At 44.2% G+C, this 19,569-nt stretch overlaps 1 protein-coding gene across 16 annotated transcripts in view; it reads right to left on the bottom strand.

The window, feature by feature from the left end:
* FRMD4B (FERM domain containing 4B) overlaps positions 1-19,569 on the bottom strand; it is a 349,437-nt gene that overhangs the window by 177,060 nt on the left and 152,808 nt on the right. For all 16 annotated transcript variants that reach the window (XR_009761528.1, XM_061618643.1, XM_061618646.1 and 13 more), the window contains 4 exons: positions 17,759-17,824; positions 15,201-15,295; positions 11,104-11,196; positions 185-269 (listed from right to left, as the gene is read on the bottom strand). Coding sequence is in view for 15 of the 16 variants with exons in the window: in XM_061618643.1 (XP_061474627.1) it covers positions 185-269; positions 11,104-11,196; positions 15,201-15,295; positions 17,759-17,824 (339 nt within the window). In the remaining variant the exon portion in view is untranslated. The remainder of the gene's footprint in view (positions 1-184; positions 270-11,103; positions 11,197-15,200; positions 15,296-17,758; positions 17,825-19,569) is intronic.

Raw genomic sequence — 19,569 nt, 5'->3', positions numbered from 1 at the left:
AAGGAGATATTTGCTTTTCAAAGTGGAAAACGTTTATATATGTGTACATCTTGATAAAACAAATATATCCATCAATATTTGTTACTTTTCATTCTCTTTGTAGTAACTATCAGCAGCATATATATTCAAGAGTGCATTTTTACAGCTAGGCACATGCAATTGTACAGGAAAGATTCCAAATTACCTTATGTACACAGGACTTTGCATTCAGGAAAAAGAGCTCGACAGTGGTTTTATCCTTCAGAAAAGAAATGCTTTCAATGTAAAACCTAAAAGAAAGAGGGAGAAAGTCACTTTATATTACAGTAGCTCCAGATGTAAACAAGTGGCAATCTGCTGGTTTCTGTTACATGACAGAACCAGATTAGGGTGACGGTCCTATGGAAGAAGTTTGACTAGCAGAATAAATATGAGAGTGCTCTTGCACTCAAGCCCAACATTTGGGCTTCCCATAGGCATTTGGTGGACTTCCGGTTGGGTGTTTAATGGCGGGTGAGTTCCCTTCTCTCCCTCTTCACGACGGTGAACTTCTCTAAACAGCCCACTATCCTTAATTATTTTGGACGGCTGGTCACGTTATAATGAACAGAAGAGTGTTCTCATCCTAATTATAGTGGAATAGAATCAGAGAGAGGCTAATTTGGCAGCTGAAGGAGGTTTTTAGTGCATGGCCTTGAAATTCCTCCCAGTGGGTGTTTAACAACCCAGCATCCCGGGAGGCCGCCAATTACTCGCTGGAATTAGTTCAGTGTGTACTGGGAATTTATGAACAGTGGACAACAGCATAGGGCCTTTAGGGTGTTTCCTTCATGGCTCTGACAAGGAGAGCAAGGAAAGCTCTTGGATTCTCCCCCCCTTCGGAATGTATTTCTTCACGGAACTCTAAGAGATCTAAGAGAGGGAGGAAGGAGCAGGCCATATCACCTGTTCTTCGTCAGATTGAAGAAAAAACATCTAAGGAGCACGGCAGCCAGCTAAAAACAGAGCTTGAAAAAGTCACTTTTTTGAACTACAACTCCCATCAGCCCAATCCAGTGGCCATGCTGGCTGGGGCTGATGGGAGTTGTAGTTCAAAAAAGTAACTTTTCCAAGCTCTGGCTAAAAATAACTCACTTCCTTACTAACACACAACATGAGCGGGGGGAGAAGGATACTGTACAAGCCCCAGTGTTCCCTCTTGATTGGTCTGTCATGTCTAAAGTCTACATGCAAAAGAACAGGGGGGAAACTGCAGCTTTAAATCTAGCTGAGGAATTGGCCCTGGCCGAGAGCCATAACGTAATTAGTGCAACACACACTTCAGGTAGTAGCGGCTCCCAGTTGATAGCAGAGAGCCACGAGGAACCTGACGTTGAACGAGCAAAGCGACCAGATGGGGCAGTACAGATAACCCCTACAGGTTTGCAGGCCCCACCAACAGAAACCAAACAGGTGGACCACGCAGCTGATATGGGACATGATAGGGAAGTTCCAGCCAGTCCTTTTCCGGAGTTATACAACCAACTCGCCCAGGCGGACTCTTCTGGGCTGGGTCTTACGCTAAAGGGCTGGATGTTTTCGTTGGCGACAGAATTGGAACAGATGAAAATCTTCTTAAGTGAATGTAATCAGCTTCTAACAAGTCTAGTTGAGGCACAACAAATAGCCTCTGCGACCGTGCCAATCAATGATCCGACATCTATTCAAAATAACACTCTGCCTGCCCCTCCACTACAAACTAGGAATAACCCTTGGAAAGCCACGTGCCCCAGAAAATGCAGACACACAGCAATTAACGTAAAAAAGAGTAAAAATTTAAAACTGCAAAAAATAGCATGAAGTAACAAGCTGAATTTTAAGAGAGTCTTTGCTCTGATGGATAAACTACCGATGGTGACAACTGAGAAAACAAGAACATTATTACCAAAGCAGCCTATTCGGGCAGCAAGTTCTTACCAGGTAGAGGATGATTCTAAACCTCGCCCACTCCCTCCCTCCGGGGATTTGTATAGAACTATACCAGCTAGTGCCTCGGTCAGTTATATTCTGTTACAGGACCCCTGGCAAGACGTTCTTAGGAGGGAGCAAGAAACCCAGGATAAGGCGTCGTCTGCGTTGGCTCCGCATTGGTCCCTGGTTCTGAATCAGAGTAAGATGGTATTCGTAAACTACCTCAAACCCTGGGGTGTCATCCCGTTAGAAGAACGGAAGTGCCATCTTGTGGGAACAGTTAGGGCTCTTGTGCCAGCTACCCTTTCTACTAGCGACATAGAGCAGGTGGAGTATTTGCATTTTGACGGTATAAGGGCCCGTGCGGTGGTCACTTTCTCCTCCCAGAACATTGCTACTCAAATTTTTCATAATAAGGAGGAGTTGGGGGAGTCAGGTTTATTTTTATCAAGACTCTTTGAAAATCAGGCACCACCAGTGGACCTAATGCCACGCCCACGCAGATGAAACAATCACGGCCAGGAGGAGGATTGGATAACCCAGGGCACATTGATCGATCTGCGCCCAATGGAAATGTGTGTCAATAGAGGAGCTACTGTAGTGGCGGCTCATTTGGGAATCCCGGACCCACAGTTACAAGCAGCATGCCAATATGAGGACGGAGACATTGATCTAGTGGTGGAAGAGGAAACTATGCTACTACAATCCTTTAGAGCACTCCCTCCGTCAGAGCCAAGAGAAATTTTAAACAGACTGGATCAGTTAACCAAGTGCCTTGTCGATATTCAGGCGCGGGCCCCTAATATTGCTGCACCAGCCCTGCACAGTATTACCGGAGCAAGGACAGGGAGAGAGGACCATGTGGCAACTCTTGATACTATCCAGTTATATCCGGAGTCACTGAGCTCAGGCGTTGAATTACCACTACTGCTAGTTCCTTCTGAAAGTGCGAGGGCAACGAAGGAAAACATCATACCCCCGGGTCCAGGATATAATATGAAGCATCAGGCAGCGGTTGAGAGGGGAGCCACCGATCAGGCTGGGGCGCCTCTTCAGCCGGGCATGACAGAAGCAGGGGCAATCAGGTGTCGGCTCTCTCCATCTAATGATGCCGGGAGGGTGTCTCAGATTCCAGTGGGGTTATTGAAATGGCAAAACAGGGGTCAGGATTTTGCGCTCCTTTTGCCTTATTCCCACACCCCACAACCAATGGCTGTGTCTGTCCCCCTGAAGTAGCTGATGTAATAAGCCCAGAATGACAATTTACAATTCTCTCATGGAACATTATGGGTTGGGCCAGTAAATATAGGGAGGATGATCTGTGCTCCTTTTTAAAAAAAATTAAGATTGTTTGTTTACAGGAGACTTGGGAGTCACAGGATAAGCCACTGTCTTTTAGTGGCTTTCGAGCTTTTTCCAGTCTGGCGGTTAAGTATAAATCTAAAGGCTGGGGCAGCGGTGGACTCAGCATCCTTGTCTCAGTTGATCTGCCGGCCGAGATACAATTGCTGAAATGTAACTGCTTTCAGCATATACAGGGACTGAGGCTCTCCGGGGCTTTCACGGGACCCCTTATTGTTTTAAACGTCTATTTTCCCCCGGCTTAGCAAAGAGGGTAGAATCGGGAGACATCTGGGACCAATTATCGGACTGTCTAAACTCTCTGGAGTGCCAGTTTCCATCATTTAGACTGATTCTGTGCAGCGACTTCAATGCCAGGATGGGGGCCCCCAAGCAGATGGTGGGATGTACCTCGAATCACGGCTCCGAGGTGGTTGCCCCTTGGTATGAAAGGGTCTCACAGGACCAAAAGTCTAACAAACAAGGTCAGAGGCTAGGGGACCTTATCCAACAGCATTACCTGAAGTGTCTTCACGACTCCCCTGTGGATATGACTAAAGGAGCTTTTACATATCATACGAATAGAGGGGCCAGTGTGATAGATTATATGTTTGTATCCGGAGCTCTGTTGCTGGATATGTGTGAATTTGCGGTAGTAGACAGAACTGAAAGTGACTATTTTCCGCTCCAGACTGGGTTGAGATCTCTCCATGCTCTCCCCTCTCCTCCTTTATTTAGTCTTGAGGGAATTCAAATAGCTGAGCGTTGTCTACGTTGGTCTACTGGTTTACAATCATCCGTCTCACAGTTCTTGGGTAGTGCTGCTTTGCTCTCCCTTAGGCAAAAATTTTTAGAGCCAGAGACAAACGTTCTCACATCATATCAGCTCATGCTATCTTTATTGAGACCCATGCTGACCCAGGCAAAACAATTTAAGAGCTATTGGCGTAGGGGCAATAGATGGTATGATCAGGAATGTAAAGCTGCTAAGAGACGGCTGGCTGACAATTAGAAATCCTGGGATGTTTGCCCATGATCGCCTGGTGTACCTCCGATCTGCCTACAAAGCACTGTTAAAACAGAAGGATTGGTATGCCCGATCACAATGGCAACTATTAGAACAGGCGGTCACGGATGGAAATGAGAGTCTGTTCTGGGACCTGGTGGCCATAGGGATGCGGGCACAGAGTCAAATAATAGTGGGCCAAATACCAGCCTCGGTTTGGTATGATCACTACAGCAATCTGTATACGTCCCTGTTTGTTAATAATGAGTCCTGCCCTGTCCCAGAGTTGGCCGACTTGCATCAGTGGCCTCCGGTCACAGTGGTGCAAATCGGCTCCCTTAACTCCACATTAAAGATGGGTAAGGCACCGGGGGAAGATATGATACCGCCAGAACTCTTTAAAAATTTCTCAAAGTGGTGGGAGCCTATTTTGGCTAAACTATTTACACATTTTAACTCTACTGGGCTATTACCCAAGGGATGGAAACAGAGTATCGTTATCCCTATCTATAAACAAGGAAACAAGATCCGAAAAATTATCGCCCTATCAGCCAGCTCGATATTGGTGCCAAATTATACAGCAAGCATTTGCTGATTAAACTAGAGGATTGGGAAGCAGCTAACCAGGTTATTTGCCCGGAACAAGCTGGCTTCCGTAAAGGGCAAAGCACCATTGACCATTGCTTCACTCTCTATTACTTAGCGATGCATGCTTGGGCCCACAAAGCATCTTTATGTGGCTTCTGTGGACCTGGTGGCCGCCTTTGACTCGACTGATAGAGCTATGATGTGGTCTAAACTCGCCAACACAAATATTGACAAGCGCCTTTTGTTCTTAATTAAGGAACTGTACTCTAACACCAGCGCCAAAATTAGGATGGGACTCTCCGGCTCTTTAACCGAATCCATACCGGTTAACAAAGGGGTAAAACAGGGCTGTCTCTTAGCCCCAATGCTATTCAATCTTTACCTTAATGACATAGTCTCTGAACTATCAGGCCCAGCCTTTCCCCCCCCATCGTTAGGGAATAGGAAAGTCTCACTACTCTTATACGCGGATGACATGATTTTTACTCTGCATCACTCGTATTGGTTTAAAGAGACTTTTGGCGAGTCTGCATGAATACTGTAATAAGGAACGTCTCCAGATTAACTATCGAAAAACGAAGGTAATGGTCTTTGGGAAAAGACATCATAACTTTAAATGGACCATTGGGACGCATCCAATTGAACAATGTCGCACTTTTAAATATCTGGGCATTCAGTTTCAAGATACCCTCTCATGGAAAAACCAACTTGCTCTCATGAAATCAACAGCATTGAGACCTATGGGGGCTATCCTCAGATTCTACAGGACTGCTCGAGGTAGTCTTGTGGCTTCGGCACTGAAAATCTTTCAGAGCAAGGTCCTGGCGCAGATCATGTATGGGGCAGCAGTATGGGGCTGGGAGGTCTCCTTTTCCGCCAGCCTTGAGTCCATTCAAAATAATTTCCTTAAAAAATTATTGCAATTACCTACTGGTACCCCCGCGGCGTTCCTCCGTGCAGAGTCCAGTTTACCACCAGTAAGTGCACGAGTCCATAAAGCCCTGTTCACATTTTGGGGAGCTACAATTAAGGCGCCAGCCAAGATTATACTGAATGCTTGCCCTGTAGCTGCCTCTTCCAAAAGCTTCTGGCTCAACAAAATAGAGAAGGTAGCCCATCGATATCACATCTCGGTCCAGGCTCTTAATTCACTTAGCAGAACCAAGTTATGGGAAACCATCGTCCGGCACAGTGAGTGGATGGACAGATTAGCGATCATCAATTCTAAATTCTCAAGGTGGTACGCTTACTTTAAACAGGCTCCAGATGATGCCAAGTGCGGCCCTTTTTGGCGGGAAACCATCAGATACCGTGGGAGCAATGACTATGCATCTGCGGTTCTGGGGTTGTGGAAGATCTGCCCCACTACCTGCTGGACTGCCCACTGTACGCACATCCCAGGTCCAAATTCTTAGGTGATCTGACTTCGCGGATGGGAGTTTGCCAGGACATCCAGCTTATCGCTTTTCTATTAGCCGACAATGATTATATGGTCACATACAGGGTAGCCCATTTTGCCCTGGCGGCGCAAAAACTTCGGGCCAAACATTTGGATGGCCCAGAGCCTCAGGGACTATAATACCGTACACTACCCTTATGGGGGAGTCTGCTAATTTGCATGATTTTATATGTGCAAGGTTGTTCTGGAGCTGCTGGGGCAAATACTAATCCCGAATGATATCACATGTATGTAACTTCAGACTTACAGGGAGAACCCTGTTCTTTTAGGAGATTTTAACTAATGCTGTGTTGTTGTTATGTATTGTGTTTGTTATGTATGGCAGCGGCTTAATGGCTATGTAATAAACTTTCTACTACTACTACTATAGGCATTTCGTTGGCCACTGTGAGAAAAGGATGCTGAACTAGATGGGCCATTGGCCTGATCCAGGAGGGCTTTTCTTATGTTGTTATGACTATCCGAACATACAGCAAAGAGGAATTTTTGGCAAATTACTTTATCATCATCATCATCATCATCAGCCCTTCACCAGCAATCCCATTAATGCATATTGATAACAGCAAACGGTAAAGGATGGAGATGGAAGAGAGAAATAGCTAACAAATTAAGGAGAGGAGAATGATTGAATGCAGAAAGAACAGAAAAACAGCAAAAACAGAGATAAAAGGAAGTTTTGAGCAGAGAGAAGAAAAGACCCAACCTTCACAGACCACAGGCAGGGACGGTATCGAGGGCAGGACAGCTCTTCCCCCTGGAGAAGAGACTAAGAAGTTTCGAGACACTGCCCGTCACGACCAGTAGGAGGAGTTATCCCTAACCAGGAATGTCCTCCAGCCCTATCTAGCAAAATCACAAGATTCTGCACAGTCAGAATACCCAGCAGAAAAAACAAAGGAATATTATTATTACTATTATTTATTAGATTGGATTTATTACTATTTGTTCTTGCTGCTTTAATGTTTCATTGGTTTCATTCATTTTTTTAAAAAAATATTATGGCTGTTTTAATATTATTGTTACCTGCCCTGGGATTTATATGAAGGGTGGGATAAAAATGGAATATTTATTTATTTACAGTATTCATACAGTATCTCTTCAGTGGGGAACAAAATAATGATAAACAGAAAAAATATACACAAATTACAAAAGCATACAAACAGGTCCAGTAGACAAATTAACAGTTCTGTCAGAAGGCAGGTAAGCAAAGCTACAATACGGACAAAAAGTAAAACTTCCAGTTTAATCTAGATAAAACAAACACATGACGTTCAAATGGATTAAACAACCAATAGTTTTAGCAATAGCTTCCACCCAGTTTTCAGCTATGGCAGTCCACTCACTCCCCCTTTGCCTCTCACACAAAGAGGCCCCCACTCAGTGCCAGCAGACTGTCACTCTGTGGCTTTTGAGCAATTTAACACCTTTTCCCCCACTCTTCAACCCATCCTGGCTCCCCCAAGCATCCACAACAAGAACTGCCCATTCCTTGCTATATTCATATTCATATACATACACATATATACACGCACGCACATATATATACATAAACACACACACACACATATATATGTAAACATCATGCTTACAAAAGGGAGGGCTCTGGCAAACCATATGGGGTGGAAGAGGGCAGGTTGGCAACTTGCAGGGGGGAGGGGGAGCTTTGGCAACCCATGGGAGGGAGGAGGAGCTTTGGTGACGGCAGGCAGGGTTGATGATCCTTGGTGATGCTGTTCACAGAGAGCTGAGAACTCAGATGTTAAAAGGGTATCATTATGTAGGAAGTTTCTTATCACCATGAAATGAGCAACGCACGTCAGAACCACAGGCAGACAAGGACACTGAAGTGGATGACAAACGTATTTCTTGTGGTCTCCCTTTGTCGAATATGCTGTCATTGTTCTGAAGAGGGTCAGATGTTCATTATTTAACTCATGTCAGCTATGTAATATGTTGGATTGTATCATGGCATGCATACAATGCAAACAACTCACCCCACTTAGCTACCTTTGCAGAATCTTGCTATTTTAAAGAACATTTATTTAGCTGAAATGTAAAGAATACAATAAATATGTGGTACACTTAGCATAAAAGGCTACTGTAATGACTGGTGCACTCATTGGCTTGGATCCTAAGATAAGTTAGCTTAAGGAATTTCATGGTAGGAAAGTTTCCTGTCGCCCTCTTCCTCCCACAAACAGCCCTGAAAAGCCGATCCAGAGAGCTGGGCTGGGGGCTTCTGAACAATGTGGTATGGAGCATAGTAGTACTGTGGAGGAGAGGAACTATTGCCCCAAATTGGGCAGATTTTCTCTCAGTCTAACTTACCTCACAGGGTTGTTGTGAGGATGCAATTTTGATACCATTGACCATGGTATCCTTCTGGTGAGATGGGTATTGGAGGCACTGTTTTACAGTGGTTCCAATCCTATCCTCAGGGTCGCTCTCAGAGAATAGCATTGGGTGACTGTCTTTCGGCCCCCTGGCAGTTGTGCTGTGGGGTGCCGCAGGGTACCATCTTGTCCCCCATGCTGTTTAACGTCTATATGAAGCCCTTGGGAGCAGTCATCAGGAGCTTTGGGGTGAGGTGTCAGCAGTATGCTGATGATACCCAGCTCTATTTCTCTGTAACATCTCAATCAGGAGAGGCCGTGCAAGCCCTGGACTGCTGCCTAGACTCGGTGGTGGGCTGGACGAGGGCCAATAAACTGAGTCTGAATCCTAGCAAAATGGAGGCACTGTGGGTTGGTGGTTCCCGACTTCGGATAATTGGTCAGTTGCCTGCTTTGGATGGGGTCATACTCCCTCTGAAAGAGCAGGTCCATAGTCTGGTGGTGCTGCTGGATCCATCTTTGTCGCTAGAGGCCCAGGTGACCTCTGTGGCTAGCAGTGCCTTTTACCAGCTTCAGCTGATAAGACAGCTGCAGCCGTTTCTGGACCGGGATAGCCTGACCTTTGTTGTCCACGCACTGGTAATCTCCAGGCTGGATTACTGTAATGCGCTCTATGTGGGGGTGCCCTGAGGGTTGGTCCGGAAGCTGCAGCTGGTGCAAAATGCGGCGGCGAGACTGCTCACTGGAGCAGGGTATCGCCAACATGTCACCCCACTGCTGAAAGAATTGCATTGGATGCCCATTTGCTACCGGGCCAAGTTCAAGGTTCTAGTTTTGGTGTACAAAGCCCTATACAGCTCGGGACCAGGATACCTGAAAGACCGTCTTACTGCTTATATACCCAGTCGATCACTGCACTCTGCAGGTGAGGGCCTCCTGCAGATACCATCTTATCAGGAGGTTCGTTCTACACAATATAGGAAACAGACCTTTAGTGTGGCGGCACCTACCCTATGGAATTCCCTCCCCTTGAATATTAGGCAGGTGCCGTCTCTGCTATCTTTTCGGCACCTTTTGAAGACTTTCCTCTTTCAACAAGCCTTTTAAGTTGAGACCTATCCCAGTCTGTGTTTGTGTTAGAATTGCTTGTAAATATGTTTTTTAAATAATATGTTTTCAACCCTTTTTTTAAAGATGTTTTTAAAGCTTTTTTAAAAAATGTTTTTAACGTTGTTTTGTTTTAATGTATTTTAAGGTCTGTTTTTATGATACTTTAAAGTGTTTTTAGCATTTCTGTTTGCCTCCCTGGGCTCCTGCTGGGAGGAAGGGTGGGATATAAATAAAATAATAAATAAATAAATAGACATGGAGAGGGGAGGGGAAGGAGAATGTTCACTGCCCTGGGTTCCTTGGAGGAACAACTAGATAACACAAGCAATAAAATATAGTGGAAGGACAGTCAGCTGAATTAAAATAAAAATTAATGCAAGCCTAATGACTGTAAAGCTCACATGGATTTCCCATGTTCATATTGAGTTTCTGCTTCATTTCATACATGCAACATATGTGCGTGGGGAAGTGGATTGGTTCAATTCACAAAAGGGAGAATGTAAAGCCTTGTGCAAGCAGGGATTTGGATCATTCTCAGTCCTGAAAGATGTTCCTCAAAGGAAGAGTTCTCTTTAAATTTATATTTTTACCATACACATATAAATGGTGCTATATCTCACATTTTGAGTCATCTTACCAAGGTTTAAATAAAGAATTTAAAACATGATGTAGCATGTTATGTTAGGAAGTGATAGGGACGTGTGACAAAGTTGCTTGTACAAATGACACCACATTAAAAACCAGAGGAACAATCTATCTTTTACTCTGCTTCCTGTGCATTTAAAATTAACTATTGTGGAAAACTAAGCATCAGTTCTTGCTTAGAATATCAAATTCCACATTGCTAATTTATTTTGCATGATATTTTGTCCCCCCCCCTGCATTTTGTAAATATATTTTTATTTAGTTTCTTAATGCAGCACAAACAGAAAAACATTAGTGGTACTTTAAAAAAAGTTAAAAAATATAATAAACAAACATCTGATAATGATGATATATATAAGCAATGCAGTAAGAATGAACATCAGTCTACTAAGATGAAGACAATTCTTGAAAACGAGCATAGCCAATCAAAAACAAGGTTGTAAGAATGAACAGGTATGTCTGATTATTATGAAGCATGCGTATCCAGAAGGGCAAATGCAGATCAGCACATCTGCTGTTGCAATGCCCACTAGTTGCAAAAGTTAGAAGAGGCCACCATATCCTCTCAAAAGAGCCCTTCTTTAATATTCCTTTAGTAAGCCTACATTGATCTGTTAACTGTTCCGTGAGAGCCATCCACTTTCTATTGTACATGGAAAATTGCATTGTATTTCTACATAAGCATTACTCACCTGACAGCAAAAAACAAAGTTGCTGGACCTGGTTTCTTGGGCAGATCATGATCCAGAACTCTGTGATCTAACTGTAGCCAGATATTCTGACCTCTGGAATAACAATTTTTAAAAACACAGGATTAGAGACAGGAAAAAGAAATGAAATAGGTTTGGTTCAGAGTGATGGAGAATACATATCAAGGGTATAATAATATGCATTGCCCCTACTTCACTGGTTTTTACGCAGATCCTAAAAACCTTTTTAATACATGGTGATTTGTATTGTTTAAATTGCCACTGTTTTAATGTCATAATGTTTTAGTTTTAGATTAATTTTGTTCATGATATATATGTTATTGTTCTGATACAAGTGGCCTTGGGAGGGTTTCACCCTGAAAAGTGGCATATAACAGAGCAATCCTACCCAAACCTTATGGTGATGGCTGGGGTTGGTAGTGGTAGTAAGGATGGCATGCAATTGCCTCTTCACTGATGGGAGCACTGCTGGTAGTTGGATGGCTCCACTGTGGCAGAAACCCCAGCACTGCCCAAGAAGGTAGTTCATTCATTCATTGGCGATCACTCTGGCCAAGTAAGATTGTCTTCCAAGATAAGGTCTTTAACAGTGGGTCCGTAAGTGACTGTGGAGGCCAATTCTGGATCCACACAGCCTCCCACAGTGAGGACATAGGTTTCCAGATGGAAGATGGTCACGATGAGGATTTGCTTGACGTGCCTTCTGCTTAGGCTCGTTTGTCCCTTTCGCCCTGTACTCGTGCTTCTTCAAAGTCCATAGCACCTTTGATAATGGCAGGCCTCCAATTGGGACGCTCATGGGCCAAGGCTCAGACCACTGCTGGCAGTAGATAGCAGAAAGGCCCCAAGACGGGACATTCCAAATCAGATTGCAATTGCCTTTGGACCATGGATGCCCTGAAGATCAGGCCCCTTGGATGCTCCAACCTGGAGCTAAAATAATGAACTACCTTCTTCCACCCTGGCCAGCAGGAGCCAGCAGAGCTTTGGATGTGGCGCTCTGTGCCTCCCCTGCCTCTTCTTAGGATTGCTCTGTCCATCTCAAAGCTAAAAAGCGACAAACCTGGTTGTCTGTGTCAACTTCCTGATCCCACAATACTCTGTCTCCCGATACTTTTGATCCAACCACTGAAGACACAGTTCTTTAAAATGTCGTAGGAGGATTCCAGGCACTCCATTCTTTGGGGCTGAGGACCAATGTCAAAAGGTTGTGTTCAGATGCGAGGGTGACAGCTGGCATGTCCAAGATTGGCTCAGCCCCATAGCAGAGTAGCTGGAAGTGAGTACAAAATGACTGACAACACAAGGGATGCCATGGGTTCAAAAGGTCATGAAGCCCCATAGATCTGAATGTGAGCAGAATTTAAGTCACTAAGTCCTTGCCACAAGCACATTTTGCCCTGTGTATTTTACAGCAGAGCAAGAACTCTGTGGTGTCTTCTCCAGGGAGAAAGAACAGTTCTAATTGAAAAGGGCTCGACTGCCCTCTGGTGGTTGCAAAATTCATACACAAAATGCCACAAAACAGAGAATCACATTGATAGGAGCTTTCAAGATCTAAACAAAAGCTGATTTGTATTACAGGAATAACACCAGAAATGGCCTAAGACATTTTGCTGCCTGAGGCAAAGAACAAGATGGTGCCTCCCTCCTTTCCATGTACAGAAGCTGACTGAACTAACACCTGAATCTGGTGCTAGGAGAGAGTCCTCCAACACACCTGAGGGCAGCAGGCTGGTGTAAGTGGTGCACGAAGGGTCATTAATCACACACAGCTCTGTCTTCCAATGGGTGGCAGCAACCAGGAGGTTGCAGCCAGCACCCTACAGCATATGCTGCCTGAGACAACTGCCTCACTCTGCCTAATGGTAGGGCTGGCCCTGGATACCAATCATTTTCTGTAAAACTCAAGAACCAATTTTCATAAGATCCCCAGGTAGAAATGTTACTGGGAGGCTGGGAGGGGGCTGGAACAAGTATAATAATAATCATCAGTCTGTGAAAAATAACAGAACATGTGAAAATAGAATGCCAAAGGTATTTATAAAAAGAAGAAAACCAACAGTGGAAAAGACACATACACACACAAAAAACCTCTCCCTCTATTTTCCAGGAAGACTTTCCCAAGTGTGAACAGTTCTTCCAAAAATATACTGATGACAACACAGAAATCTTCAGAGAGATGTAACAAGGGTGGTAACACCAAGCAACAGGAAATCCAGCATTTGCACAGCAGAAAGCATATGTGTGTACGTTAACAAAAGGGTACCAGTGCAACTTTGAAAGGAGAGCAGTGGAAGAGGATGTTTATCTCTTTCCCTAACCACTGCTTCCATGCTCCAATTACTCCTCCTGCCATTTCCCACCACCACCAAGTCCCACTTGAATGTATGGAGAGGCAAACATACATTGTCAATTTTTGGAGGGTGGGGGAAATTTAGAGTGGATTTACAAGTAGCAGACAAGAAAAGCATTAAGCACCCTTTGATACTGCCACATCTTCCCTCCAAATCTTACTCCCAAAGCTCTAGCCTCTAGGAAGTGCAGCTATCTGGGTTCTGAAGCATGCAAATAACATACAAGTCTGTACCCACAGGAAAAATATATGAGGATAGATGCCGGATCTCTAGGTACATTTTGAAGCTACACAACTGCAACAGAAGAGTTATTGTGTAATAAAGGCTTTATTTTCTTACATATTTATAACTCACCTTTCTACTCCATTTAAGGAGCCTTCATGGAACTGACAACTCATAGTAAATGAAAAGTTTAAAATTGAAACAAAAAACACAAAGACACAGCAGTCTAATTAGCACTATGCAGAAGTGTGCCGAAAAAGCAACATTTCTATCTGGCACCAGAATTCAGACAGAGAAGAGATCAGTTGTGTTTCCTAGGGCAGTAAATTCTATAGCCTGGGAACTACCAATGAAAAGGCCCTGTCCTGTATCCCTACCCACCATATTTCAGATGACAGAATCCCTCAATGAACAAAGCATGCATGAATGATCAAATAGGAGAAGACAGCCCCTAAGATACCCTAGTCCATGGGTAGCCAATGTGGTGCCCTCCACATCATCTGTGACCACTGGCACTGCAACGTGGGGCTGATCATACAAAAACTGGAGAGCACCACATTGACTACCTCTGCTCTAGTCTCACGACATTTAGGGCTATATTTTATTATAACAACCTGAGTTGACAAGGGGGTTCCAAGTATTTACCAAAGAGCGGAAGAAGCAGCGACTGTGATTTTTTAAAAATTGTTATCATGGCTATTAGCCACAAATACCCTGCCCCAGTGAGCATTTGTGCTGCCACATTTTGCATCAGCTGCAGCTTCTGAGCCAACCTCAAGGGCAGCCCCACACAGAGTGCATTACAGTAATCCACCCTGGAAGTTACCAGTGCATGGACAACAGTGGTCAGGCTATCCAAGTTCAGAAACAGCTGCAGCTGTCTTACTAGCCAAAGCTGGTAAAAGGCACTCCTAGCCACTGAGGTCATATGAGCCTCTAGGAACAAAGATGGATCCAGGAGAACCCCCAGACTACAGACCTGCTCTTTCAGAGTGAGTATGACTTGTTCCAAAGCAGGCAACTGACCAATTATCTGAAGTCGGGAACCACCAACCCACAGTGCCTCCATCTTGCTAGGATTCAGACTCAGTTTACTGGCCCTCATCCAGCCCACCACCAAGTCCAGCAGTGGTCCAGGGCTTGCACGGCCTCTCCCAATTCAGATGTTACAGAGAAATAGAGCTGTGTATCATCAGCGTACTGCTGACTGCTGACTTTAACACATGAATCAATGACTGCCCCAATGCTATAGGAAAACTCAACTTGTACACTGGTCTGTTGACATCTTTCTTAGCTATCCCCAAAAGTCACTTACGTTATGGAAATTAAAAAAACACTGTCAAAGTGAAGCCACAGCAAATGGGAAACTTGAGAACTTTAATCTAACTGTTATTGATTACGTTATTACCCAACAATTAGAAAATATTTTTGAAGATGCCAGTTATTAATTTTTGGCAACTTACTCAAAACAGTGGTTTAAAAATGCATGTGTATACTTACGTATCATCTATGAATGTTATCCCAAAATACTCCTTTTCTTTGAGGTTGAAATGTGAAGCCACCAGATCCAACAATTCCCGGGACAAAAGTTTGGGCTATGAAAAGAATGATATGGATTATATGACATTCTTGCATTCTGTACATAACAAGTTATAGTTGAACCTAGGCTGCCGTCAAAAGAAGCCCTACGGAAGGAACTTTTGCTTTTACCTCCAGCAGCTCTCTATTTGTGTTAAGACTCCTTCTTGTACAAATACTATATCAATACTTCTGCAGTCCTGGTGTATATAAGTTTAGTGGTTTTTAAAATACTAATTTTAGGCTTATATCAGTGTTAGTCATACATGGAGCAGACCCATACATGATACCAATTCTTGCCTATTTCCATATTGGAGGGGCAAAGGCAGAGAGATTTTTAGGAACACAGGAAGTTGCCTTATACCAGGTCAGGTTATTTGTCCATTAAGCCCAGGACTGTGCACTCTGACTAGCAGCAGCTCTCCGGGGTCTCTGACTGAAAGGAGTGTGTGCAGAATCCTCTGACTTTTGTGTGGCTGGAACGTAGCCTGGTGTACAAAGGGATGTGTTACCATTGTTGCTCCACTGTCGTGTCCAGGACTGGACTCAGGAACCAGACCAGCTGGTGAAAGCAATTCAGTCTTTATTAAAGTAATATCCAAACAGAAACTACGCCTTCTCATGAAGCAACACAATAACACGTGTCCAGTGACATGCAAGAGAGTTGACAGAACAAGGAATCCCTGCTCCCCCTGACTCTTATAAAGGGGGCTTTCTGTCGCGAATTCTCTCACTCCGCCTCAAGGTGTTCTCTTCCACACCCCTCCTCTCTCTCCCCCTTGCTCTTTTTTGTTTTCTCCGGGTTTGTGGTGAAGGGGGAAGCGCTGCCGCCTCCCCTTCTGAGGATTCTACCTCTGGTATTGGGGAAAGAGGGGGGTGGACGCCATGCCCATCAGGCGGGCTTTTCTCTGGCTGAGGAGGGAGTTGAATTCCCCCTCCTTCCATTTCTAACTGCTCTGGCCTGGAAAGGGGGGTGAGCATGGGAAGTTCCTGGGAAAAGTCTGTGTCTGTGTCGGCTAGAGTTTCAAGGTCTTTACTGCTGGGCAACACTAACTCTGGGATTCCTCCCCCCTCCTCTGGTTCTTCTTCACACAACTCTGGAAAAATGATCTCCTCCCCCAATCCTGCATCCTGACATCCACCCACTGTTTGCCTCTGGCCCCACCCATCACTGGCTTCCAGCCCCTGGAAAGTTGCCCAAGAGGGAATGTGGCCCTGACTAGAAAAGTGTTCCCCTCCTAAGGTGAGAAATCAATACAAATTATGTACAAGTCTTAAAATTATCAAAGAATCATTGTGCGATACTCTACTAACACACTCCAGCAGCACAAGGATTTCTGCTTGTGCAAGGGAACTTTCCTACACATGACCCTCATCCTCCCCAAATCTGCCCGAGAATTGGACAAACCCCTACAACAGATTTAGGGGGCACACAGAGGGAGAAGAGGGAGATACCATTCCATTGCGCAAGCAGAAATCTTTGCCCTGATGGGACTTTTTCCTTAGTGCTATGTTGGATTCCACCCATTATTATCAACATCATCATCAAGAAGTAGCCAGTGTGAATCCAACAGTGTAATCCTATTCATGTCTACTCAGAAATGAGCCCTATGAAATTCAATGAGACTTACTCCCAGGTAAGCATGTATAGCAGCCTTTCCCAAGCTGGCACCCTCCGTAAGTTTTGGACTATAGCTCCCATCAGCACCAGCCAACACATCTGGAGGGCACCAGGTTGGTGAAGGATGGTGTATAGGGTTGCAACCAAAGTCACAGCACAATGTGTTGCTTGCTTGGCTGCAGTTAATATCTTTCTCTTTCATGTACTTAATTTTGTTTTTGCTATCATTGTATGTACTGTTTTTTTTCCCCCTTAATTTGGGTCTATGACTGTAAATAAACTCATTCATTCATGTGGTTCCCACACAGCTGGGCTTCTGATCTGGTGTATTCCCAGCTTTAAACAAGTGAGTACCCTTTTGGAGCCAGTGATATATAACAATGAGCTGGAGGGGATGGATTATTACATGAAGCTATACTAGAATGAGCCGTTATATCCCAGTTCGATCACTGATATCATCTGCAGGAGCAGCTTTAGGCATATCCCCTGTGTTGGTGAGGCTCATTTCACATTTACATGAAATTGAGCCTTCAGTGTCATTCGCCCAGTTATCTGGAATGCTCTGCCAACAGAGATTCAGCAGGTGCCTTCTGTTTTAACTTTCAAACTGTTAACTGTTTTAACTTTCTGCCGAAAACCTTTCTGTTCCACCAGGTTCATGCAGGCAATTAACAAGATGTCTTTTTGCAATAATTGACCTTTGTTTTTACTGTATTTTAATAATTTTTACTGTACAGGTTTTTGGCTTTTTTTTTGCTTCTTGGAATGACTGGTGTTTTTTAATGAAATAACTGTACACAAATATATTTATAAATAATAAATAAAAAATATGATGATGCCTGAAATGCAAATCTCTCACCTGAACCAGCAGCTCCAACGTCCTGTCATCCAGAAGCTGTACCTGACAGTGTCTCCCTTCTGTCATCTGCAAAGCAAGAGAAACATAATTAGCAGCAGAACAAGAACCGATTCTCATCATTTCAAATAACTGGAGTAATCATCCTTCAAGTACTATTATTAAGAGTAAAGGCAAGGGGAATCCCTAGACTGCAGGCCAAATTAACTCCACCAGGGGTCCTAAATTGTCCTGTGAGACCATTTAATAAGAACATAAGAACATAAGAGCCTGCTGAATCAGGCCAGTGGCCCATCTAGTCCAGCATCCTGTTCTCACAGTGGCCAACCAGGTGCCTGGGGGAAGCCCGCAAGCAGGACCCGAGTGCAAGAACACTCTCCCCTCCTGAGGCTTCCGGCAACTGGTTTTCAGAAGCATGCTGCCTCTGACTAGGGTGGCACAGCACAGCCATCATGGCTAGTAGCCATTGATAGCCCTGTCCTCCATGAATTGGTCTAATCTTCTTTTAAAGCCGTCCAAGCTGGTGGCCATTACTGCATCTTGTGGGAGCAAATTCCATAGTTGAACTATGCGCTGAGTAAAGAAGTACTTCCTTTTGTCTGTCCTGAATCTTCCAACATTCAGCTTCTTTGAATGTCCACGAGTTCTAATATTATGAGAGAGGGAGAAGAACTTTTCTCTATCCACTTTCTCAATGCCATGCATAATTTTATACACTTCTATCATGTCTCCTCTGACCCGCCTTTTCTCTAAACTAAAAAGCCCCAAATGCTGCAACCTTTCCTCAGAAGGGAGTCGCTCCATCCCCTTGATCATTCTGGTTGCCCTCTTCTGAACCTTTTCCAACTCTATAATATCCTTTTTGAGATGAGGCGACCAGAACTGTACACAGTATTCCAAATGCGGCCGCACCGTAGATTTATACAACGGCATTATGATATCGGCTGTTTTATTTTCAATACCTTTCCTAATTATCGCTAGCATGGAATTTGCCTTTTTCACAGCTGCCGCACACTGGGTCGACATTTTCATCATGCTGTCCACTACAACCCCGAGGTCTCTCTCCTGGTCGGTCACCGCCAGTTCAGACCCCATGAGCGTATATGTGAAATTAAGATTTTTTGCTCCAATATGCATAATTTTACACTTGTTTATATTGAATTGCATTTGCCATTTTTCTGCCCATTCACTCAGTTTGGAGAGGTCTTTTTGGAGCTCTTCGCAATCCCTTTTTGTTTTAACAACCCTGAACAATTTAGTGTCGTCAGCAAACTTGGCCACTTCACTGCTCACTCCTAATTCTAGGTCATTAATGAACAAGTTGAAAAGTACAGGTCCCAATACCGATCCTTGAGGGACTCCACTTTCTACAGCCCTCCATTGGGAGAACTGTCCGTTTATTCCTACTCTCTGCTTTCTGCTTCTTAACCAATTTCTTATCCACAAGAGGACCTCTCCTCTTATTCCATGACTGCTAAGCTTCCTCAGAAGCCTTTGGTGAGGTACCTTGTCAAACGCTTTTTGAAAGTCTAAGTATACTATGTCCACTGGATCACCTCTATCTATATGCTTGTTGACACTCTCAAAGAATTCTAATAGGTTACTGAGACAGGACTTTCCCTTGCAGAAGCCATGCTGGCTCTGCTTCAGCAAGGCTTGTTCTTCTATGTGCTTAGTTAATCTAGCTTTAATAATACTTTCTACCAGTTTTCCAGGGACAGAAGTTAAGCTAACTGGCCTGTAATTTCCGGGATCCCCTCTGGATCCCTTTTTGAAGATTGGCGTTACATTTGCCACTTTCCAGTCCTCAGGCA

The sequence above is a fragment of the Rhineura floridana genome, chromosome 3, assembly GCF_030035675.1.
Source record: "Rhineura floridana isolate rRhiFlo1 chromosome 3, rRhiFlo1.hap2, whole genome shotgun sequence".
Lineage (NCBI taxonomy): Eukaryota > Metazoa > Chordata > Lepidosauria > Squamata > Rhineuridae > Rhineura > Rhineura floridana.
Note: the sequence above shows the minus strand (reverse complement) of the source record. Positions and strands in the feature narration are given on the sequence as shown.